The following is a 25,875-nucleotide window of genomic DNA, read 5'->3' as shown; positions in this document are numbered from 1 at the left end:
GATGGAAAACCCCTGGCACAGAAGCCGCTGGGCCATGTAGATTTCCTCACCTCGCCCCCGTAAGTTGTCAGGAGGGACCTACAACTACATTTCCCAGGGGCCCCTGCAAGAAAGCCCCAGTCGCTCCAATTCCCCCCCCCGCGTCATAATGGCAGATTGGCGCATGCGCAGGAGTCCGTGCCGCGTGTCTTTTGCGCCCCCCACCACCTCGCGCCTCGGTGGAACTGCATATGCGTACCAACCACCCCTTGTTACAGTTACGCATGCGCCAGATAGCTCCCGCGCCCCCCACAAGCCCCGGAGTTCTGATGCGCGCGCACAATCTTGCCCTTCCCCGCCCTCCTTTCTAGGGCGCCTGCCCGGAAGGCTGCGGCGCGAGACTCCGTTGCTGCCGGCTTTGGGCTTTGCTGCCCCGTGCAGTTGCATCGGCAGTGAGAGCGCAGCGCGCGAGAGGTAACGGCCGGGCGCAATAGCCCCCCTCCCCCCCCCCCCGTAGGTGCGGCCCTGGGCTCGCGAGCGGCGGGATACGCGATAAAGGGGCGGGGTTTGCCGAGGGGACAAGGCGAGCGGGGGGTTAGAGAGGAACCCGCGGAGAACTCCGGGGGCGTAGTGGCGGGAGGGGATCAGGAGATGGGGGGGGGCTGGCTGGGGGGAACGGGGCTTGTGGGGCGGCGGGGGGGGGGCTGGCTGAGGTTGTGCATCTTTGTAAAATTATTTTCTTACGCAGCTGCAGGCTACGCATTTGTCTATTGTGACAGAGCAAACCCCACATTTTGACAGTAAGGGGGGTTAATACGTTATTTTCATGCATAATAACACTTAGCACTTTACAAGACTTCACATGTTCCACGTTATCACTCAATTTCAACGTTCAAAATATTTATCTAGTCAACTCATTTCTCATAAACATGAAACAACTTCTTCCTCTTTCTGGAAAGAATCTGGCTGTAATGCAAATACTGTGGTAATAAAATACTATAGTAATGTAACATGCTATGAATGCGCTAATTAGAGCTGAACTGCTGGCCTCAAATTGCTGCTGCCCCTTGGTTACAGGGCTAAATACTGTATTACCCCTGCTAAGCCAGACCAAGATCCAGGGCACAATTTTTCTAAGTACTGTAAAGGCACATAGAGAGTCTGCCCTGAAGGGTTTACAAGCCAAGTAGGGTCTCAAGTATTAAACAAAAAGTGCTCTCCTTTCCCCTCTCACTTGTGGAAATAAACATTAAGAAGTTGTAGAAGCATTTCATTTTGTGTGTGTGTGTGTGGGGGATGTAATTTAGCACGGAAAAGCTAAATCAGAAATAATACAAACTTTTCTTTCCACATGCTTAAGTTAGTAGTCATTTTTATATGTTTGAGTATTGAATTCTACAGTCCTGGTCTGGTTCCTGTGAACACTGTCTACTGCTTCCCTGGTCAACAGTTTTTATACCGTATAGACGCTCCCCGGGTTATGCAAACCCGCACATACGGAAAAAGTTCCATAAGCTAGAAATAGGAGTGTGTGGTGGTGGGTTTTTGTTTTTGTTTTGTTTTGTTTTGCGCGTAATGTTCAGGTATACGTTTCTGACTTACGCAAACTTTGAGTTACGCAAGGCATTCCGGAACAGAACGCTTGTGCAAGTCGGGGAGCGTCTGTATAGCAGGTGTGACAGGTCATGGTTATGAAGAGAGACAGTCTCATGTAACTAGGGCCAATTGCATGGTGGTCTTGGAATATGAAGACACAGTTCTAATTGGATTCTGAATTTAATATGGAGACAGTGCAGCGCATGCAGCACAGGTGATGAACCTATAGTGATCTGTATTAGTCAGCATTCTGTATTGGCTAAAGCTTTCTTGGAAGTATGTTACATTCTTAGATCTGAGTTGTAGTAATGGAGCGTTAGTCATGATTGCATGGATTATTGTGTCTAAATCCAGCAGGATGATGTGCAGTTTTCTAGCTCACTGAAGATTTAGAATAACAGGTCTAATCACTCAAGCATAACAGAATCCCTACATACCAAAGCTAATGTATCCAGCCAGTAATTCAAATCAGTACAAAATACCCCTTCACATCCATAATCTCAGCTCTCCCCAAAAGCCCTACTAATTAGATAGTGTTATTCCCAATAATAATTCTTCACAGCAAGAGATAGGTCTAGAGTTGAATGGAACACTTCATCCTATGTTGTCTCACTACCTCCCTTACTAGCTTCATGTAGGTGTTTGAATATGGTAGAGAACATGATTGTTCATCTTCTTCCAGAATCCAAAAAGGTTCAAACATGAGTCTCTGGGTTCAGTCTAAGAGGAAGAATTTGAGTTGTTTCAGATTATTTCCATTCATCCCTGCAAGCTCTTTGAGAGGCAAGAGAATTTGATGATTGTTGGTATCAAATGCAGAGGGGTCCAAGAAGATGAGAATGGATGGCCTGATCTTGACAGTGGACTGGAAGAGGTTATTGGCTAGAGCACACAGTGCTCTTTCTGCACCGTGCCTTGACAGAGATCCAGGATGCATTGGGAATCAGTTTTTGTTTTCTCAGTTAGCTGGCGTATAAAGGGAACTTTAATGTTGGATGCTCGCCATTGTCAAGTGATAGTTTCTTTAATAATGGTCAGGCTATTGTGCATGTGTTTGTGCGTGTGCCATAGGTAGGGCCCTACCAAATTCACAGCCATGAAAAATGCATCATGGACTGAAATCTGGTTTTTATGTGCTTTTACTCTATAACTATACAGATTTTATGGGGGAGACCAGTGTTTCTCAAATTCAGAGTCCTGACCCAAAAGGGAATTGCGGGGGTGGGGTTCACAAGGTTCTTTTGGGGGGGGGGTCACGGTACAGGTATTGCCACTCTTACTTCTGCGCTGCCTTCAGAGCTGGGTGGCCAGTGAGTGGCGGCTCTGAAGGCAGCGCCGTGCCAGCAGCAGCACAGAAGTAAGGGTGGCTGGCGGGGCACTGCCTTCAGAGCTGGGCACCTGGCCAACAGCTGCCACTCTCTGGCCACCCAGCTCTGAAGGCAGTGCAGAAGTAAGGGTGGCAATACCACAACCCCCCCCCCCCCACTCCCTTTTGGATCAGGACCCCTGCAATTACAACACTGTGAAGTTTCAGATTTAAATAGCTGAAAATCATGAAATTTATTATTTTAAAAATCCTATGACCATGAAATTGACCAAAATGGACCATGAATCTGGTAGGGTCCTATCCATAGGATGGGAGGCAAGATTCTCTGAGACGACATTTTCAGTTCTCCTCCTCCTTTTGTAGGGACCTTAGATTATCTGAACCTTTACCAGCCAGGAAAGCAGATGCTGGCGGCAGCCCCAATTGCTGTTTGTCCTTGGATTGCTATTTTGTGAATGGCTTGAATTTTTGGAAGGCGGGATTTTCTGATTCTGTGCTCAGTTTAACTTTCCTGGTGTCCATGAGACTGTCCTCAATATTTGTGATCTCTGAAATAAATTACTTATTTCAACCTACAGATATGAAAGACGTGTCCACAGCTGTAGGGGCTCTGATTATGTATAATAAAAATCCAAATAGAATTAGCTACCTAGAAGCTTAAGTGAATACTGGTGCACTGGGGATTCTTACTGACTTGTTAGCTAGTTAAATACTCTTATCACAATCATATCCTCAGGCTATGGCTACACTTGCACTTCAAAGCGCTGCCGCGGCAGCGCTTTGAAGCGCTAAGTGTAGTCAAAGCGCCAGCGCTGGGAGAGAGCTCTCCTAGCGCTGTCCGTACTCCACCTCCCTGTGGGGAATAACGTACAGCGCTGGGAGCCGCGCTCCCAGCGCTGGGGCTTTGACCACACTGGCGCTTTGCAGCGCCGCAATTTGCAGCGCTGGAGAGGGTGTGTGTGTCCTTCTCCAAAGCCCTAGCAAATAGATGATAGAAGTAATTCCTCACTGCAAGAAAGGTTTTGAGGTTGGGTGGAAGTTGTCTGTGTTTATGAAGAGGTTTTATGGCTGAAAAAGTTTTGCAGGCATGTCTTTATAGCCCCTAAGCCAGGGTAAAGAAGTAGGTTCCTTTTGGTGCCTTCACAGTTGTGGCACAGGATTGTAAAAATTCCTTGTGGAAAAATGAGTCTGTTTCTGACCATGCTTTCCACTACAGATGCACAGATTTTCTTTTTCTTCCTTCCATTCTTGCTTTTTCTGCCAGCAGTTGTCCAAGAACCAAGATATTTGTGTGGGCAGTGGCCTGAGAGAAGGTGTTTGTTTGCAGTAGTCATCTGGGTTTCATTGTATAAAGAGATTAAATGTCCTTGGGCCATGCCAAATATATGGACACTTTTTTCTTTTACATTGCCTTATTACCCATAATGCACAAAACGGTATTTCACAAATTCTGTTACATACACAGCTTCCTTTATATTGACTGCACCCTAGCTTGTTTTCATGTTGAGGAGTCTTAATCTGTATTCTGCAAGAAAGTAAAGTGCTTCTCTTCTGTATATTTATTGTGAAAAGATTTAGTTGATTAATTCAGTGAGATGCTTATTTATTTTTTTGTTTAACTGTATGGGTTTCTTTGTATAAATCCAGCCACAAAATCTAATGCTTTCTGGGGCTGGTAGAATGACAGTTCTTTTCTCAGGATTAATTCACTTATTTCAAGCCCAGAATCAAGCAAAAAATAATTATTAAAATATACATTTCATGTTTTCTTTATGTATAAATAATCTATATCACTTGCTCTGTCCCCCTTCGCATTCCCAATTAGCATGGTAACCCTGAGCAGTTTTGCATGGGGCTTGTGTAAATCGGTTAACTGTTAATCTAATTTAGTAAAGAAGAGTTTTGAGGTTTACATTAACTTATTTTTGTATAAGGTATACTTCCTCTTTTTTTGCTCCTGACCTAGCTGTAATCAGAGGATGAACAGTGAACAGCTGCTTCTGCAGCTGATGCCAAGGCTGCTGCTTGGTTGCAATTGAACTAGATAGCTGCATTCCCCTCCTCTTCCTTAATTTTCCCAGGGCATGTATACACTACAGACTAAAATTGACCTTTGTTAGGTCAACTTAGAGCCACCACAATAACTACTGCAGTAGTTCATGTCCACGCTGCCCTCTTGCTGTCATTGGGGCGTGTCCTCACCAGGAGTGCTTCCACCAACTTAAGAGGGGCAGTATAAGGGATTGAGAGCCCAGGCTCTCAGCAATGGGCAGTTCCCCTTCGGGAGCCCAGGCAGCTGCCCCCCGGCAGGGAACCTCAGTGCAGCCTTGGCAGGGAGCCCAGGGGTGACAGGGAGCCAGGGCCCCTGGGCAGCTGAGCTCTGAGCTGGGAGCACAGGCAGCAGCCCAGCTGGGGAACCAGAAGCCCAGGTAACAACTGGACTCTAGCTGGAGCCTCCCCAAAGTGACAGCCAGAGCTGTGAGCAGTTTTCTTGTCATGCTGGAGCCATGAAATTGACAAGAATAACAGCCAACAGCCCATGTTAGTAACCCACAGTGTCTACAGGGACATTGCATCGCTCTAACTACACAGACATAAGCCCTATGCCTCTTGTGGAAATGGAGTTATGTCAGAGCAGTAGGGCACTTACATCCGGGGGGAGCAAGGCTGTAGTGTGTACACTGACATAATTAGGTCTTGTGCCTTATGTTGACCTAACTCTGTAGCGTAGAGTCTCTCTCCATCCTTTGGTTCAGCAAACAATCCAAGCCATGTCTCCTTTTATTTTTTGTATTTTAAGTTTTCTTGCTAGATCAAGGGACAATAGTTGAATTGTTTATAATTAGTTAGTGCTGTTGTGAATATTTACACTACAGAAACTGTCCCGAGTGTGTGTTTCTATCTTTCCTGAGCATAATTTTTTGTCAGGCTGATTAATTTAAAGCTTATTAAATGTTCATGTTTAATTAAATTTGAAGTGGTTTGACTAAAATGGCTAGTGCAATACCAGCTGAATACTGACTTTGAAGTGTATCTGTTCTCTGAACTGGTGCAATTCGAAATGGAGGATACTTGTTCTAAGGCTGTACAGAGTTGAGTTTCGAGGAAGGGCAAGGTGGTGCACCTGAGAAGATCTGGCCCGTTATCCTGAATGTATTTTATAAGCCTGATATCAGAAGACAAAATTTCTTCTCGATAGGTATGTTGGTGGGGATGGGGTAACTTTCTTTCCTTGTCTTTGTCAGTTTGTTTTTAATTTAATTTTTTCCACCCAGTCTATTATGAATATATTGAGATTGGGTTAGAAAACTTAATTACTGAGCTCTGAAAGTTCATTGCTATTTCTTTACTGTTAAAATTGCTTTCTCTTCCGTAAGGATTTTGAATGTCTCATGAGCAGACAAGTCCTCAATTGTTGTAGCTAGGTGGTGGTCAGTGCACATCCTGGAATACTTGGTGTGTATTGTGTTGACTTGACCACTTTTAAAGATGAATGAGTTGCTTTTGACTTTATCTGTAAAATCCTCTGCCTCTCCTTTTAAGTGTCATTTTGCATGTAGTGTATAATGCACAGCACATTCCGTCTGCCAACCTAAACATTCGAGCTGACCCGCTTAGTAAATGAAATGTGGAAACCAATATATTAATAAACTTGAATAACTTTAAAAAAATAAATCTAATTATTACTACTTATATTCTGTGCCTGAGAGACACTATGCACCAGAGACTAATCTGGTCTGAGAAGACTATATACAATTTATTAGAGTCTGATAACTAATTTATAGCCATAATTCTACTTCAGACTTCAAACTTAAGAAGCGTAGAGTCATTTTGCAGTTCAGAAAATTATACTGATTAAAATAGGCAAGCCCTTTAGGTCTTCAGTGCCAAATATCTTGTGACTAGAATTTTGTTAAAATTCAATTCCATTCAGTACACTATCTATAAAATGAACACTAAAAGTTTGCAGTCAAACCCTTAAAGTCAGGAAATACTGGGTTAAGGTTTCACTAGGAACCTTAATTCTGTTCCTCTGTGCTTATGCATTACAATCTAACTACATATTTCTAACATACCATATCATAATCCTTTTTTCCCCTGGCACATGTAGCACTTTATATTTCTTTTCCTCTTGTTTAGTTATGCTAATTTCATTGTTCTAGTGGTCCAGCATCTCTCTATTGGCACTGTTTTTTTTTTTTAAGTATAACAGTTGCACTTTAAGTTTCTTCTCCTTTAGAAACTTTCAAAACTTTGTCTGCTTGTGAGAGATTCCCTCAGACAGTTAGAATAGAAAATACAATTGAAGCCAGTGTTATTTCTCAGAACAGAAGAAACTTGAGAGTCTCTAATTAGTAAAAGACACCGATCTCTTTTAATGTTAACTTAATAAAGAAAAGTGCATGTGTTGTGGTTTTAGCTTGTAATTTACCCCAGTAGATAACTTTTTTTTTTGTTTTAAAGAAATTCGACTTAACAGGTACAAAAGCAGGGCTTCTGTCATTAGAAGGTAATTGACTTTGTTACACTTAACTGAATTATTTCACTAAGGGAAAGGGAGAAGCTGTAGGGAAATACGTCACTCTATAGTTAACTCATGCTATTGGATCAGTTTCTGATATCCACAGTGAAGCCTTGACAGAATCCCTTGACCAATCCTCTATGAACTCAGCTAGTTCTTTTTTGAACGCTGTTATAGTCTTGGCCTTCACAACATCCTCTGGCAAAGAGTTCCACAGGTTGACTGTGCGTTGTGTGAAGAAATAACGGTCTTTTGTTTGCTTTAAACCTGCTGCCTATTAATTTCATTTGGTGACCCCTAGTTCTTGTGTTATGAGAAGGAGTAAATAACACTTCCTTATTTACTTTCTCCACACCAGTCTTGTGTTCATTGATACTCTGCGTCCAAAATGAACTGCTTCTGAACTGACAGTAAGCATTTTTTTTCCAAAAACTAAATACATTGAGAAAGAGAACTAGCAAGGCCATGTTCAAGAATACCATCTGATAAATCCCATATTACAACTTCTACAGCACCACAAAGAGGAGAAATTATAGGACTTATTTGCAAAAGCCTCAGCCACTTCAGAAGTGCCAGAAGTATCAGCTGCTCCCTACCAAAATTCCAAATTTTTCAGCTTTCCTGTGACAACTATAATGCAGTAAGACTATAATCGGCGCACTCATCTCTCGCGAGCGCTCCCTTTGGCCAAGTGTGCATGCCTGTACTCGCTCCCTCTGTGGTGTGTCTTTGGTGACTGAGCCCTCTGGCTGAGTCACACATAGTCCGTCTGTGTGATGAAAGCAAAGCAAAACCCCTTCCGGGGTATAGGTCCAACAGGGGTCTCTCTCCGTAACATCTCCCACAAGTTGTCCCTGCTCCAGGATAGAGCAGTGCCCCAGGGTTCCCTCCCTGGTGACAAAGTCTTTCCCTCTTAGGGCCTTTCTGGCCGGAGCTCTCCAGATGGGCCGCTGCAGTTTAGTTCCCCCCTCTTAAGTGCCTCGATGTCCAGGCCACTTCCCCCAGTGGCTAATGGGGGCTGGGGGAAACCTGGGCCCACCCACTACTCTGGTTCCCAGCCCAGGGACCATGTAGATAGCAGCTTTCCGCTGTGTTCCTTTATCAACGTCACACTGCTGCTCTAATTCCCTGGGCTACTTCTCCATGGTCCAGTGCTGTCTTCACACTTACCTCAGGGCCTTGTCCTGATGGAGTCCCCGCAACCAGCTCAGGGGTCCTCTTCACTCTTCCCCTGCTTCTGGCAGTACTGCCTCATCTGAGGTCCTGCAGCTCCCTCAGCTAGCCACACACCATCCACACTCCTCCAGCTCTAGCAAGGAACTGGAAATTGGGCCCTGCAGCTCTTCTTATACTGACCTGCTGGGCCCTGATTGGCTGTGTCCCACGCAGCCACTCTAGGCAGCTTGGAGTACCCTCTCCACTGCCCTTTTGTGGGACAGGGTGTGGCAGGGCCTGATTATGAATTTTGTGTCCTGATGGGGGGGGGCAGATGGGCACATGGATCCCATCAATTGCCCCCAAACAGTTTGGGAACCCCATGCATGCAAAAGCCATTAATAATGTCCTGATCATTATCAAGCTTTGTAACTTGGTTCAACAGTACCTTTTCCATGGCATGATACACCTGCATGGCCCAAACGGTTGATCTCCCCGCACTGGATTGGTTCACTACGGACCAGTAGCATTTGGGGAGGTGGCCAGCTTCCAGATGGCAATTGCAACCCACTTGTCCACAGGTTTTTGGGGCACTGCACATAGTTACACTGGTGCGGTAGCTCCTGGGTTAGTTCAGCACATATCTCAAAAGGTTGCCTTCCCCATCATGACATTCTCTTATCACTGCTGGTCATTCCATGTCTGCACAACAGTCCTTTCCTGCCAATCTACACTGTTTTCCTGAACTCAGAATGCTGTGAAGCTGTTCTAGGAACCAGTCCTCTATCAGCTGCTCAGTGCCTTCCTGTTCTTCTGTGTGTCTTGGTTCCAGTGCCACTGAAAATCCTCCTGGTGCTGGAGGAGCTGCTGCTGCCACATCATCTGCTTGGTGGTGCAGAAGGTGAAATCCCAAGCCAAATTAATCTAGCTTTGAATGCTGAAATATAGCCCAAGCAGCCTCTGAGTATTTGAGGTTGCTAGTATAGCAGCACGGAGCATTGTTGCATCTATGCTGGTCGACAGCAATTCAAAAATGGTGCTAGCTCACCCAATCAAGGAGGTATGCTGCAGAGACAGATGAATCATGGATTTTTTAAAATTAAATGTGAACTAAGTTAGCTCTGAGGTACAGTGGCAATTGGTAATGAGGGACTTCACTCCAACAATAATATCCCTTCTCCTTTTATGAAACAAAGTTGTGACAGATACTTTTCTTCTCCCCCTTCTCTGCAGCCCTGTAAGTCTGGGGTGGGGCGGAGGGAGGGGGAGAAGGTGTATTAACTTAAGTTAAAATCCTAGGGCTTATCTACAAACACGTGCTGCGGCAGCACCTCTGTAGTACTTCAGTGAAGATGCTACCCCATTGGGAGGGGTTCTCCCATTGGCATAGATCAGGGGGCTCATGCGGCCCGCAAGCTCCTTGCGCCCTCTCACCCCCCGCTCTCCCCCAGTGTTTACCTAGAGCGGCTCCGCCCGACGCGCACCAGGGGAAGGCAGGCTCCCTGCCTGCCTGCCCTGCGCCACTCCGGGAAACGGCCGGAACCTGGGGGAGGAGAGCCGCCCCCAGCAGCTCCCATTGGCCGTGGTTCCCCGTTCCCGGCCAATGGGAGATGCTGGGGGTGGTGCCTGAAGCAACAGCAACACACACACCCCACGTTCCAGCCACTTCCCGGAGCGGCGCGGGGACAGGGCAGGCAGGCAGGGAGCGCCGGGCTAGAGCCCACCCCTCGAACTCCTTCTGCAGTCGAACCCCCTGCCCTGAGCCCCTTGCCTCACCCTGCACCCCAACCCCCTGCCACACGCCTCCTGCACCCCAACTCCCTGCCCTGAGCCCCCTGCCTCACCCCTCCCCTCTCCTGACCCCACACCCCAACTCCCTGCCCTGAGCCCCCTGCCGCACCCTTCCTGCACCCTGACCCCCACCGCACCTCTCATCCCTCTTGCACCCCACACCCCAACTCCCTGCCCCGAGCCCCTGCCACACCCCACACCCCTCCTGCACCCCCTGGGGGCAGGGAGGGGGTGGAGTTGGGATGGGGATTTCGGGGAAGGGGTTGGAATAGGGGCAGGGAAGGGGTGGGGCATAATGGAAGGGGTGGAGTGGGGGTGGGGCCAAGGGTGGCTGGGGGGAGGTGTCAGTAATGCGGTCCTCAGGCCAATGTACTAGTCCTCATGTGGCCCTCGTGGTCATTTGAGTTTGAGACCCCTGGCATAGATAATCAACCTCCCTGAGAGGCAGTTGATGGGAAAATTCTCCTGTCAACCTAGTGCAGTCTACACTTAGGTTTAGGTCAGTTTAACATTGTGAATTTTTCACACCCCTGAGCAATGTAGTTATACCAACCTAATTTCCTAGTGTAGACCAGGCTTTAATGTTTCATAGCAGACATAACAAGAGCTTTGATTTTTGGGTAGAATTTTCAAAACATTTAAATGACTTGGGAGCCCAGCCCCAGGTCCCTTCTGAAAATGGAACTTAGGAACCTAAGTCACGTAGATGCTTCCGAAACTTCTAGCCCTCACCATTTCCCTTAACTGAGTTTTCATTCACAAATTGAAGTTGGTGCCTAATATTGCTGATATGTCAATTGTTATCCTCATGTACATACTTGAGTGACACACAAGTTCAAAACATAAAAAACACACTCCTTCCCCCTATCCCAAACACACATTTTTTTCATGATCCTGGATGAGATGTATTGACATCACATCTAAAATTTCTTTAGTTGTAGAGAACTACATAAGCAATATTGGATACCCTCTCTATTTAAAAGGTTTCAGTGTGGGTCTGAATGAAAACGCAGTCATCCTTGATGAAGCAGGAACAAAGTTTTGTACAGCATCTTCATTTTAATGCCTCAAAGGTCAAGAAAAATGGATTTGGTAAGCTGAGGTTGCTAGATAAGAGCATTAAATTGTTTCTTTCCTTTTATTTTCCACTTCACAGCTTCTAGGTACAAACAAATTTCTAAAATACTTTCAAATTAAAAATTATTTATGAAAAATTGTTAAATACAGAATGTTTTTGATATTTTCATTACACTTAATTTTGACTAAACATACAAAACATTTTCAGATTGAAATATCTTACTAGGTTTAAATAAAGTCAAATCAATTTTCCCTAGAGAAGATATCCTGTGTTTTTTAACGATATTATCTGCACAGGATTCTGACTTGTGGGTCTGGTGCTTAGGTAATAAAGGTAATAATTGGAGATATACCAATCTCCTAGAACTGGAAGGGATCTTGAAAGGTCATTGAGTCCAGCCCCCTGCCTTCACTAGCAGGACCAATTTTTGCCCCAGATCCCTAAGTGGCCCCCTCAAGGATTGAACTCACAACCCTGGGTTTAGCAGGCCAATGCTCAAACCACTGAGCTATCCCTCCCCCCTTGCTGTGTGATGGTATCTTCAAAGGAACAGAATTACTGGTAAGAACTCTGAAAGTGCAAATTGGAGTGGCTGGGTCATTACATAAATTGTATCTATTTCCCCATGTTAAGTATCCTCACACCTTTTTGTCAACTGTCTGAAATGGGTCATCTTGATTATCACTACAAAAGTTTTTTTTCTCCTGCTGATAATAGCTCATCTTAATTAATTAGCCTCTTAGAGTTGGTATGGCAAGTTCCAGCTTTTCATGTTCTCTGTATGTATATATATCTTCTTACTGTATGTTCCATTCTATGCATCTGATAAAGTGGGCTGTAGCCCACGAAAGCTTATCATCAAATAAATTTGTTAGTCTCTAAAGTGCCACAAGTACTCCTATTCTTTTTGCGGATACAGATTAACACAGTTGCTACTCTGAAACCTAACATTTGGAGAAGACTATCAGAAGAAAATGTTTAATCTGTTTTTGTTTTATCATTGCACATAGGAAGATGGCGATTCTACTTGACTTTGGACGTTTGGCCTGAGTTCTGATGGAGCTGGATTTTTCTTATGGGAAGTGTTTGAATATTCATGCTGTGAAAGAAGAAAACATCCAATGGCTTCAGAATCTATGACCCCAGAGTCAGCAAAACACTATCAGATAAAAGGGAAAAGGCAGCAGCAGCAGCAGCAAGATAGATCTCTGAACAGTGATGGTGAAGAAGTCTTTGTATTTGAAGCAAATGAAGCTTGGAAGGATTTTCATAGGTCTCTTCTTCACTTCTATGAAGCGGGGGAACTCTGTGATGTTACATTGAAGGTGACAGATAAAACAATTCATTCAATTTTCCCACTACCCACATCTGTTATGTTAATGGTTTGTGAAGCATGCTCTAAAATGTGGTGCAGTTTTAATCATCTCTTGCAAATTATTACAATCCCCTGATTTTTGGGGTATTGTTTAAGGCTGCTTGTGATTCTGTAAACACTGCTGGCAGCTCAAGAATTTCAGGCTGAGGTGCTGAAAATTAAAAAAAAACAACACTTTATTCCAAGAATCCTAATATTCCTAATTCTCTCCTAAAGAACTAAACAAAACAAGTGACCCATGAGAAATGTGGGAATTTACTACACGGGTGTTTAGCAACATTATTCAGTCACTAGCTACTGTTGCATTGTATCCCTTATTCTTCATCTATAACTATAAAGTTCTCTGTGATTAGGACCCCTTTTTATATAGCACAAAACAGCATTAAGTGCTTTAGATAAATATTAAGCGTGGTAGATTAAAAGAGATGGTGGGGTAGTTCCACTCCCTAGATAAGAGGCAATGCCCTAGTGAGAACCTTGGCCCCTATGCCACCCTCAGGTGCTCGGTTTTCTGTCAGGATGGTGTTCCTGGATCCTATTTTGGGGACTCCACATTTTCTATAAGCCTCTGCCTAATGGATATCTGATAAATTTGAAACTCTCTCCTCCTATCCACTTAACTGATGGAAGAGAGAAGGTATAATTCATCCCCATCCAGAGCTTACTATGAAGAGGTGCAGAGGAAAGACATTTCTGCTGCTGTTCTACTCCCACACTCCATTTTGGGGGAAAAGGGATCTGAGGCTGCCCTCTTCTTAATTAATATATTAATTGTCTATTGCCGCCACTGGTAGGAAAGCTAAGAACAGCAGCAGAACGAAAAGACACAATTCTTGACAGTACTTTCGTTGAGTTCTCCAAAGAGTTTACAGTCTAAGACAAGGGTAGGCAACTTATAGGATGCGTGCCAAAGGTGGCACGCAAGCTGATTTTTCAGTGGCACTCACACTGCCCGCGTCCTGGCCACCGATCCAGGGGGCTCTGCATTTTAATTTAATTTTAAATTAAGCTTCTTAAACGTTTTAAAAACCTTATGTACTTTACATACAACGATAGTTTAGTTATATATTATAGACTTATAGAAAGAGACCTTCTAAAAATGTTAAAATGTATTACTGGCATGCAAAACCTTAAATTAGAGTGACTAAATGAAGACTCGGCAAACCACTTCTGAAAGGTTGCGGACCCTTGAACTAAGACATCTCCTATCCTCAGGATGCTGCCGTATGAACAACTCATTGTTGGAAGGCAGTATAGTGGCAGATACATACCAACCCTAACTCTCTCCCCATTTTTTATTCTGCCGTCTGAACACCACCTTCTGGAATAATCTCATTGTTCCGTCCCAATTACCCATCCCCATGTCTCTCTCCTGTCCCCTTTTCTCCTTCTCTCTTCCCCTCCCCCCCTCAATCTGCATATTGTAAATGTTATTTAAAATGCCTTATGCTTACCTCATTATACATTTGTTATCCAATTTTTTGACCGCTTACACATCTACAAAAATGTGATTTGAATTGTATTTTATTGCAGTGGATTGAGTCAATTAAAAAAAATCCAGACAGTTAGCCTGTATCATTTAAGTAGGAGTTTATTTTTAATCACAAGCCAGCTCACCTTAACTGATCTGCAGTGAAGTCATAATCATGTTGAATATCAGTCTATTCTGAAAATGTTTGATATCGCAAATTGAGCCATCTAGCTTCACTGCAGATTCAAGAATAACTAAAGCTGTGAGGAAGTCCTGTTGAAATGCAAATAATTAGCTAACTTTGCTAGAACAAGTATTTAAAACAATCATATTACAAGTAATTGACATCTGAAATACTGAATTTGGAAGCTTTTTTTTGCCCCAAGATAAACTCCTTAAAAATATCACTCCGTCTGAAAATTGTGTAGCTACTAAGGTTGCAATTTTGTAGCTATTACGATCACTAACTGACAAAGGATTAAAGAAAAAAACTCTTTAATTTGTTTACTTTATGCATTTGATAGCATTTCCTGTATAATCTGTTTCCCTCTGAATGGTGTTGGGGCATGCCTTTTTCCAGGCTCTGTAAGACAGTGTATAGTTAAGACCTGAAGCTGCAGTTAACCACCAATAGGCAGATGTGTGCACAGAGAAGGAAGGGAAAGAAAGGCTGGGCCTTTATAGTTAATGTTGTTTTCAGGCCTGCCCAAAGACTAGCTGGAGAGAAGAAAAAAGCCTTTTTTCCTCCAAATTTTAAGTTGCCAATTACCCTTTAATGACATGTGCTCAGAGAATTATCTCACTTTAATCTTACCAGTTCCACATGTATTTCTTCCATAATGCGATTTCAAGAACAGAGGTAGACTTTTTCCTTTAAGGAAAATGTCCTTGGATTTCTCTTTAGCAGAAGGCCTGGGAATATATTAGCCAGAGGACCACTTATGATGTTTTTGAAGTTTGTGCTGTGCTGTGACTCACTGGTGCATGGTTCTTGCACTGATCATAAGTGTATAACCCAGGAATGACAGACTAAGTCAAAGAAGTAAGGGAATAGAGGCTTTTATGTTCAGTACTATAGATTCTAACGAAATACAATTTAAATTTATGTGGCCATTCAGTAGAATCTGTAAACGTGTAAATCCCAACTCATAAGGTTATACAACTGACCTCTGCTTAAGTCAGTGCATAATACTGAGAAATCAAATGCCAAATCTGCTAAAACAGTAACAATGAGTTATTTCAACTAATGAAATACTTATACTAACTGATCAAATATCACAGTGGGCCATAATTCAGAGGAGCAATTTCTTGACATCATAAATGGTCGCTTCTGGAAACAGCTAGACACTCATTATAGCAATGGGACTTAATCTATCACCCCGGTAGGAAATAGGTTGGTTGATGGATTTAACACCATTGACTTAGCACTGTCTGAAGTGGGGGCTAGTTTGACATCGCTATGTATCTCAGGGTATGCCTATACTGTGGCTGGCCTGTGCTAGCTGACTTGGGTTCCAGGGCTCAGGCTGTGGGGCTGTTTAACTGCGGCGTAGATGTCCAGGCTCTAGGACTCTGCGAGGTGGGAGAGTCCCAGACTTTAGGCTGGAGCTAGAATGTCTACACCGCAATTAAACAGCCCTGCAGTGGGGAACCCAAGTCAGCTGGCACTGGCCAGGCATGAGAGTCTAATTGCAGTGTAGACATACTCTTAAGGGGTTGATTTTTCACACCCCTGAAGACATAGCTATGCCGATGCAAGTTCCTGATGTAGACCAGTCCTAATAGCTTCTGGGATTTTGTATTCTTATTCATGGTGTGAAGTCAATTCAGTACCTAGTAGCCCAACTGTCCAGGGTAAAAAGTACCTACGCTGCCACTCCTCTGTCTAAAAGAGTAAAACGCTTGGATGCCGTGTTTACTGCATTTATTTAACATTGTGTGAATTAACTTTCTATTTAATATGTTTCAAAAAATGTAACTTACTGTCTTTCTTTGCTATATGTACTTAGAGGATTTTTTTAATCACTTGTCAAGGATTTTTTAGGGAAAGTCACAAAAATGATTACCGATATGGAACCGCTTCCACATGAGGAGAGATTAAAAAGATTGCAATTGTTCAATTTAGAAAAGAGATGAGGATATAGTAGAGGTCAATAAAACCATGAATGGTAAGGAGAAAGTAAGTAGAGAAGTGTTATTTGCCCCTTCAAATTATGCAAAACTAGAGGTTACTTGATGAAATTAATAAGCAGCAAGTTTAAAATAAACATAAGGAAGTACTGCTTTACACAGCGCACAGTCTACATGTGGAACTTGTTGCCAGGGGATATTGTGAAGGCCAAAAGTATAACTGGGTTCAAAAAAGAATTAAATAAATTCATGGAGGTTAGGTCCATCAATAGCCAAGATGGTCAGAGAAGCAACCGATGGCTCTGGGTTTCCCTAAACTTCCAGCTGCCAGAAGCTGAGACTGCATGACAGAGTCACTAAGTAGATTGCCCTGATCTGTTCATTCCCTCTGTAACATCTGGCACTAACCACTGTCAGAAGACAGGATGCTGGGGTAGATGGGCCATTGATCTGACCCAGGATGGCCATCTGTATGTTCTCTTCTGACTTAACTCTGACCCCCTGCTTTGGGGGGGCGGTCTCTGCTGCTGCCTGATTACATATTCTGGTTCCAAATAAGGTGTGTGGTTGACTCTGAGTTACAAACTGACCAGATTCTACTGCATATCCCTGTTCTACTCATCTGCTAAGCCTTTTCAAACACTGAGGCAAAACTTTCCTCTTGACATCTTTGGGCAGCTCCATATTTGAGTTTATAGGTGATGCTGTAAACAACCTGCTTCCTCAGCACATGTAGAATTTTTTTTTTTGGTTGGAGCCAGTGGTATTTACAGCTACACTCCCTAGCTTGACATGAATCTGTAACTGTGGCTGTCCTAATTTTCTTCAGCCATGTTGTAGATTAATTAAAAATTAATACAAATATGCCCCAACGATTGTAATACAGAGAACTTGTCTCAAAATGAACGCAGACCTCACTGATCAGTCATTACATTATCCGAAATCTTAATAGGCAGCAGGTTTAAAGCAAACAAAAGACCGTTATTTCTTCACACAACGCACAGTCAACCTGTGGAACTCTTTGCCAGAGGATGTTGTAAAGGCCAAGGCTATAACAGGGTTCAAAAAAGAACTAGATAAATTCACGGAGGATAGGTCCATCGATGGCTATTAGCGAGGATGGGCAGGGATGGTGTCCCTAGCCCCTGTTTGCCACACGCTAAGAATGAGCAACAGGGGATGGATAACTTGATGATTACCTATTTTGTTCATTCCTTCTGGGGCACTTGGCATTGACCACTGTCGGAAGATACGATACCGGGCTAGATGGACCTTTGATCTGATCTGACCCAGTATGGCCACTCATGTAATCTCGTCCACCTTATATTTCTTGATAGTAAAGCTTTTTTGGTTCCATTAGATAGTTGAAGCTGGTAGACTATTAAAAGGCTAGCTAATGGAGCAGAAGGGACAAAACCATTAATGTTTGAATTGGAATAGATAGAACTAGGCAAGTATGATTGACATTTTTACATTGGTTTATGTGGAATAACATCAATTAAAGACTCAGTTATGGTTGATAGACTGGTCAAATTTAAGATGAGCTGTTTGGAAGTTGTATAGTACTTATATAGCTATATATTCTTCTAAGTGATTGTATTTCAGTACACTTCCCCTAACATTACCTTGAAGTGTAGACTAATTCAAACTCGTAACTTTAAATAAAATAATTCGATGTCCCAAATATTTTTACATTATGAAAATATTAAACCTTTGCATTTTTCTTTTTAAAAATATGGCCTTCAGTTTTGTAGCTCCGTATGGAGGGTTATGAAGCAAAGGTTACCCCAAGTGGATGAATCGCCCCCTCCTCCCCCTTCCCCGATCATTCTAGAAAAGGGAGATTTTTTTTCTTCAATTTTTTTTATGCATAATTTATTTTATACAAAAAAGGCAACACTAACATCTCATACAATCAGACTTCATTTTAAATGAACATGCTAATGGTCCTAGTCCTGCAGTTAGATCTTCGTGGGTAGATCCCTACTCCTGGAGCTTTATATGGGCACAGAGCCTACTGGACATACATATCTCATTGCAAGATTGGGGGTCTATAATTAGAGTCCTACCAAATTCACTGCCATGAAAAATGCATCACGGACCAAGAAATCAAATCTCCCACTGTGAACTCTGGTCTTTTGTGTGCTTTTACCCTATATTATACAGATTCCATGTGGGAAACCAGTGTTTCTCAAACTGGGGGTTCTAACCCAAAAGGGAGTTGCAGGGGGGTTGCAAGGTTATTTTAGGGGAGCTGCCCTTTTGCGCTGCCTTCAGAACTGGATGGCTGGAGAGTGGCAGCTGGTGGCCAGGCGCCCAGCTCTGAAGGCGGCGCCCTGCTAGCAGTAGCACAGAAGTAAGCGTGGCAATACCATACCATGGCATCCTTACTTCTGCGCCGCTGCCTTCAGAGCTGGGTGGCTAGAGAGTGGCAGCTGGTGGCCAGGCGCCCAGCTCTGAAGGCGGCGCCCTGCTAGCAGTAGCACAGATGTAAGCGTGGCAATACCATACCATGGCATCCTTACTTCTGCGCCGCTGCCTTCAGAGCTGGGTGGCTAGAGAGTGATGGATGCTGACTGAGGGCCCAGCTCTGCAGGCAGCGGCGCAGAAGTAAAGGTGGCAATAACATACCATGCCATCCTTCTGTGCTGCTGCTGGCGGCGGCTCTGCCTTCAGAGCTTGGCTCTTGGCCAGCAGCCGCCATTCTCCAGCTGCCCGGCTCTGAAGGCAGTGCCGCTGCCAGCAGCAGTGCAGAAAGGTAGCAACCCGCCCCCCCAAAAAAACCTTGCAACCGCCCACCCCCAGCTCCTTTTTGGGTCAAGACCCCTACAATTACAACACGGGGAAGTTTCAGATTTAAATAGCTGAAATCATGAAATTTATTATTTTTAAAAATCCCATGACTGAAATTGGCCAAAATGGACCCTGAATTTGGCAGGGCCCTATTTATAATGGTAACTGACTTCACTGCAATAAATTTGTTTATTAAATAAATCAGTGATTTCACAAATGCTGTTAATACTGAACAAGGAATAATTCAATGGACAACTTAGATTTGAGTAAGTTTCTATATTAGTCCAAAAGTGTTTTATATCAGAGGCATTTTGCCATTTTAAATGGCCACTGTATTTGTGAAAGTCATTTGTAGACACTTCTGTAACTTCACGTTCAACTAAAGCAAAATATGTGAAATCTACAATAATTTACAACAAAGTGGGCATTAGTTGTCTGATGTACAAGAGAAAATATACAAAAACTATGTATGGGGGTGTCTTTTTAGAAATGTGCAATCCGCATGTTGTATGTTTTTTAAAAACGTGCAAATACTTCATGAATATTTGAATGCATTCTATAAATCCAAATACAGTGTATTTTATGGATATTGATGTAATATCAACTTCATATTTACCTGGCATATTTTCAGTGAATTCATATAACAATTTAATGTTGTCATTGATCTGACATGAGGTAGCATAAATCACAAGCTGTATTTCCTGCCAGGATGTGGTGCTGAACACAAATGTTGGGTCTAGAATTAATAATTTAATACAGTCTTCTGAAAAGGAAACCAGCTAAACAATGATCAGTGCTGAACTGAAGTATAATACTTTGAAGACTGTATGATTTTGTAGAAATTAGTTTTAAATTGGCTTTTCTGATTACTAAATATAAAAATAAGGAAATCAATGTGTTTAAGAAAGGAGGGATGTTAGTTGAGAGGCTGAACCATGAACACTGACTAGAAGATTAACTGTTATTTTTGGTAAATCACATGAGACAGCTGTGAAAGGCTTATGTAGCTCTCAAATGTAGTATTAGTGGTACACCACAAACAGGGCATAGATTGTTCATTTCCCTTATAGCACATTTTAGCCAATTAAAAACCTGTCTGGAGAATTAAATGTACATTAAGGCTTAAGTTATAAGAGGGGAAACAGTACAGAACTATTTTTTCCCCGATTCATTGATTTGAAAGGATGAAGAACCTTCATTCAAGAAAACTACAGAACACCAATTCACAGTGCTGCAGTGTAACATTTAAAGACCATATCTTAAGGTTTTCTTTAATTTGCACATGTGATGTCTCAATGAACCAAATGCTTGTGTTGAAACTAAGGTTTTGGTTCACCTTGGACAAACATGGAGAAACGTCTTTTAAAAAGGAGCCATTCTCGTGGTGGCTTAACAGGAAGATACTATGCCTATAAGATGGAAAAACAAATATTTAAGAAATTTGAGCTGTATTTATTATTTTGAGACTGTGGTAGCTTTATAAACTACTTCACCTTTGCTTTCTTCATCTGTGGAGTAAATGGGACTCCTTGAATGGAACTGTAGCTCTGCAGGTCAGAAGTGCTCAAATACTTACTTTGCTGGTTTCATATATTTAACTCTTATATAGAACTGTTTGTGCTTGCCAGTGCCTGAGGACACTGAGCACAGTATCTCCTCCCTTCTCCCTACAGAAAAAACAGAGCAGATTTTTCTCCTCCTATCTTGGTAAATAACATTTTAGTTATTGGCTTGGCTGTACAATAGAACAGTAGCGAATGTTATGCTGTCAGGAGAGTAACTTTTATACATTGTGGCTGAGCAATTTTTATACATTGTGGCTCCCCTAAGGTTTGTGTTGATAATGGGCAAATTCCTGTACAAAAATAGATCCTCCTTTCAAAACATGTGGAGCATTACTCGGCCTCAAACTGCACAAACAGAATACAATTTCTGTTGTCATCTAATACAGGGGTTCTCAACCTTTTTCTTTCTGAGCCCTTGCTCCCTCTCCCCTCCAACATGCTGTAAAAACTCCACAACCCACCAGGGCCCCAACAGCTGTTTTTCTGCAAATAAAAGCCAGGGCCGGCATTAGAAGGCAGCAAGCAGGGCAGTTGCCTGTAGACCCATGCCACCGGGGGCCCCACAAAGCTATGTTTGTCAGGCTTCAGCTTCAGCCACAGGTGGCGGAGCTCAGGGCCCCGGGCTTCAACCCTGCACAGCGTGGCTTTGGCTTTCTGCAAAGCCCAGCGAGTCTAACACTGGCCCTGCTTGTGGCCCCCAGACTCCTGGTTGAGAACTGCTGCTCTAATACTCCATTTACTTGAACTCAATTTCAAATTCAGCTCACAGCAAAAAGATCAGCCTTTTGCAGCAGATTCAAACGGGGCTGTGGTTGGAGGTTTGTCAGGAAGGCGGCTTCTGCTGTGTCTGAGGTTGGCATGGCACAGAAGAGGCAGCAGAGGCCTGGAGGGGGCAAGCCCTTCCATTCCTGATGTAAAACTGTCGTATTTCCATTGAAGTTAAGAGCTATGACAGTTGGCACCAGTGAAGGATCTGCCCCCTGATATTTTTGAGAGGAGGAAGTAATCCATGGTCCGCTTCCCTATACCCCCCCACCACACACCTGCTTCTGGAGAAGAGTTGATACCTGCCTCTTTCCTCAATCTTGTAGTATCCATGAGAGAGGGACAAGAAAGTTACTACCATTGCCAGTCTACAGTCTGTATATCTTGTTTTCCTTAGTGTGGCTGCCACTGACCCATACTAGCGAAGACTGTTTATTTCATATGCACTTTAAGTTTGTGTGTAAGCTAAGATAAACCAGTGATCTCCTCTTTAATCCCCAGACTTCTATCTGAATTGTGTTTTCTTAAGGGAATTCCAGTTCTGTGTTATCTTTTAAAAAGGTCCTGTGTGGAGGGAGGTTTATATAATAGGAATAATAGATATTATTGGGGACCTGAACTAGGGATTGGCTGTTGCCTTGTCCTGCTCTTGTGAATTAAAAGGTCAGATGTCTAAACTGAAATCTGGCCTTCTGGTTTTTTATGCAGCTGGTTAAATGACAAAAATAAGCGACTAGAGGAATTCAGTTTTTTACCAAGCATGCACCACAACATTACATGACAGTCCAAGATTCCAATCTCAGCTATAATGTATATAATTTCTTTAAAGCCAAAAAACCAGAGTTTCCATTTAAACAGTCTTTTTTTTTTTCCCTGACAGGTTGGTTCAAAGCTAATCTCTTGCCACAAGTTGGTTCTGGCTTGTGTTATCCCTTACTTCAGAGCTATGTTTCTCTCTGAAATGGCTGAGGCAAAACAGACATTGATTGAGATCAGGGACTTTGATGGAGATGCAATAGAAGATTTGGTGAAGTTTGTCTATTCCTCCCGGCTTACATTGACTGTCGATAATGTCCAGCCTCTCTTATATGCAGCCTGCATTCTTCAGGTGGAGCTAGTAGCAAAAGCTTGCTGTGAATATATGAAACTACACTTTCATCCCTCAAACTGCCTGGCAGTGAGGGCCTTTGCAGAAAGTCACAACCGGATTGACTTGATGGACATGGCTGACCGATATGCTTGTGAACACTTTACTGAAGTGGTGGAATGTGAGGACTTTGTGAGTATGTCACCTCAGCACCTCCATAAACTCTTATCTTCCAGTGATCTGAACATAGAGAATGAGAAGCAGGTTTATAGTGCTGCTATCAAGTGGCTACTTGCTAATCCACAGCATCATACTTCATGGTTGGATGAAATACTTGCTCAGGTAGGGAAAAGATTGGGGTGTATGCACAGATTGGAGCATATTTTCCTATAACACGCAGAGATGAAGCCATCCATTTTGTTTATAGTAGAAAATATATATAGTAGAAAAAAGAGCATGGAAAACAAAGACAAAAGATGCAAGGTATTTCTTTCCCTGTCAAAACTCATAATTGATTTAGTTTTGTGTTGGATAATCTTTTTCAATTTAATATTCAGCCTTTACTAAACAAGACATTTTCCCCTGGTACAACAATCTGTCACAAATGTATGTTTTCTTCTGCTTAGAATAGAACCAATTCTGATCTGTCCTTGGCTACCAGAAAAGGAAATCACATTCTTTACCAGTTTCTGAAAAGAAAAATTTTACCTTTGTGATTGAACTTCATGCTAATCAGAAATAACACAAACCAGTATCTGCTCTGGAGAGGGAAAGCTTTAAAAATGCATACATAGTCAAATAGAGAACATACAGTCAGCACTACTTAATGCATGTGGCAATACTAAATTTGGGTGGGGAGGGGGAAGGGAAGGGGAGAGGGAATGATTTCTTTGGTGATAAGTATTTATCCTGACACAAAGCCGAGACAGTCAGAAGTTCTATTAAAACATTGTATGCTTCCTACATTTGAAGACAAGACTGGAAAACCTACCTACACCTAGTCAGAAATCAGTTTGCCTAATTAAATATGTCCCCATGGTGCCCAAATTAACATCTTCCCACTGCAATGCATCTATACTACCCCCACATCTCCACAGTCCAGTCTCTTCTGCTAGTTAGGCTAATAGTCTTGAACGCCCTCGGCTAATCTGGCACCAAAGATTTGGTCTATGCTTTGGCTAGTCTGTGTACTGCTATATTTCTAGTCCTTTCTGCTGCCTTGTCTGCTCTGCACTGCCTCTGGGGTCTCTGCCATTTAGCTCTCAACATTCTTTGACCTATACTGTCAGGCGAGATGTACACTAGAAAAGGTTTGCTAGTATTGCTAGCAAATTCTCCTAGTATAGAAAAATGTATACCAGTAAAAAAGCGCCATAGCTTATAGTGGTTCCCCAATGAAGTAAGCTATCCTAGCAAAAGCACTCTTTTGCTGATGTAAATGTTAACATTAGGGCTTTTGATGACTTAGAAGTGTTGTTAAACCCCCTCATCCTTATTTGACAATGGTATATCAGCAAAAGTATAGACCTGGCCTGAGTCACCTGGAGAAAGAAGGAAAGTATGCAGCAGTACTTCTGGCACTACCTGGTGTAAGTACTATTATATTGCAAGCAGTTAAGGTGCCACTTAGCCCATTCACCCTGGAGTGAGCAAGTGGATTTTCTAAGCCCTGCCTAGAAGCAAACTACTTTTTTATATAAGGAATTTAGTCAAGTGAGGATACGTCTACACTTGCAGCAGCACATAGCGTGGAGACATTGCATGCCCAGCTAGCATGCGTATAAATACTAAACTGTGAGGCACAGCTTGTGTGACTAGAGTAGAGTGTCTTTCACACCTGCACCCTTGGGTATATACCCTACAGGGCTCTCTACGTGCCCAAGCAGTACCTCTCATATGTACACTGCTATTTTTAGGGTAGTATCCTGCTGCCTCCCCCCTGCCAGGGCCTTTTTGTGCTGCTGGAGTCTTTGGGTATATCTACATTGCAAAAAATTAAACCCGACAGCAGCAAGTCTGAGCCTGGGTCAGCTGACTCAGGCTCATGCAACAGGGCTAAAAATAGCACTGTAGACAGTCGAGCTCAGGCTGGAGCCCGGGAGCCAAGATCCTCTTCCGTCGCTGGGTTTCAGAGTCCGGACTCCATCCTGAGCCCAAATGTTTATACTCCTATTTTTAGCCCCGTAGCACAAGCCCCATGAGCCCAAGTCAGTTGACACAAGCTCTGAGACTTGCTGTTGCAGGTCTTTTTGAAGTGTAGATATACCCTTTCATTGCAGCGGGGAAAGGCTTCAGCAGCTTCCTTTGCTGTGCGTAACTACAAACCACGAGTGTGGATGCAACCTGCTTTTCACTGCTGCATATAGCTACATGTACCCTGCAGGTGTAAACAAGGTCTGAAAGAAGTGTTCCTTCTTTCTCCCCAGAAAGAATAAAGTTATATTTGAATGGACTTTTATTACTCCTTTCACTGAAGGGTGTTTTTTGAACTTAAAAGTTACACAACTATACTCCTGACTGCCATATTAGTCATTGGATCTAGGGCTCAACGTCAAGAGTAGCTGAACTGTGTATATTCCCGTCAGGTACGTCTGCCTTTGTTGCCCATTTGTTTCCTTATGGGCGTTGTGGCAAAAGAAGAGATCATCAAGCAGAATCTAAAATGTAGAGATTTACTGGATGAAGCAAGAAACTACCACCTTCATCTGAGCAGCAGGGCAGTGCCAGACTTTGAGTATTCCATCCGCACAACACCAAGGAATGAGACTGCTGGTAATTAAATGGGGATCTGATTTTTCTGTGCTGAGGAAGAGTGTTGGGGATCTGTGTAGGGATAGGTAGTGCAGAGTAAATTGTTTGATCTAATTAATGTTTCAAGAAGAAGTGTGTAGGTGCAGTGCATGGCTTTTAGCACCAATTTTACTTAAATTCGCTTAAAATACTAGTTTAACTAGATTCAATATAAATATTCAAGGCAAGGCTTGCAGAAAGTATATTAATGTGCTAGGAACTGTACAGGAAACCAAAGATACTCAAGCCCTACAAAGTTTACTTCGTGGGGGAGAAAAACATATAGCTCCTTTTGAACAATTAATTGACCCCAAAGCAGCGAGTTGCCTTTTACAAAGTGCTCTGAGTTATGCAGATTAGACTGCAAAATCTGATCTAGAAATCCAATTAGATGTAATAGAAGAAATATGGTTCTCTCTCCTGTCAAATAATAACTGAAGTGACTAAAGTC

At 43.0% G+C, this 25,875-nt stretch overlaps 1 protein-coding gene across 3 annotated transcripts in view; it reads left to right on the top strand.

Moving 5' to 3' along the window:
- Positions 1-249: 249 nt before the first annotated feature.
- The window catches only part of KLHL8 (kelch like family member 8), a 38,324-nt gene continuing 12,698 nt past the window's right edge, over positions 250-25,875 (top strand). The window contains exons 1-4 of one of the 3 annotated variants that reach the window (XM_045019010.1): positions 250-453; positions 12,463-12,773; positions 22,428-22,976; positions 25,220-25,406. In XM_045019010.1, coding sequence (XP_044874945.1) covers positions 12,570-12,773; positions 22,428-22,976; positions 25,220-25,406 — 940 coding nt within the window. In that variant the 5' untranslated portion in view covers positions 250-453; positions 12,463-12,569. Of the gene's footprint in view, positions 454-12,458; positions 12,774-22,427; positions 22,977-25,219; positions 25,407-25,875 lie in introns of all 3 variants that reach the window. The other 2 variants (XM_045019009.1, XM_045019011.1) reach the window with 2 other exon arrangements.

Source organism: Mauremys mutica, chromosome 5, assembly GCF_020497125.1.
Source record: "Mauremys mutica isolate MM-2020 ecotype Southern chromosome 5, ASM2049712v1, whole genome shotgun sequence".
NCBI classification, from domain to species: Eukaryota; Metazoa; Chordata; order Testudines; family Geoemydidae; genus Mauremys; species Mauremys mutica.
The sequence above is the reverse complement of the archived record's forward strand: the minus strand, read 5'-3'. Positions and strand labels throughout refer to the sequence as shown.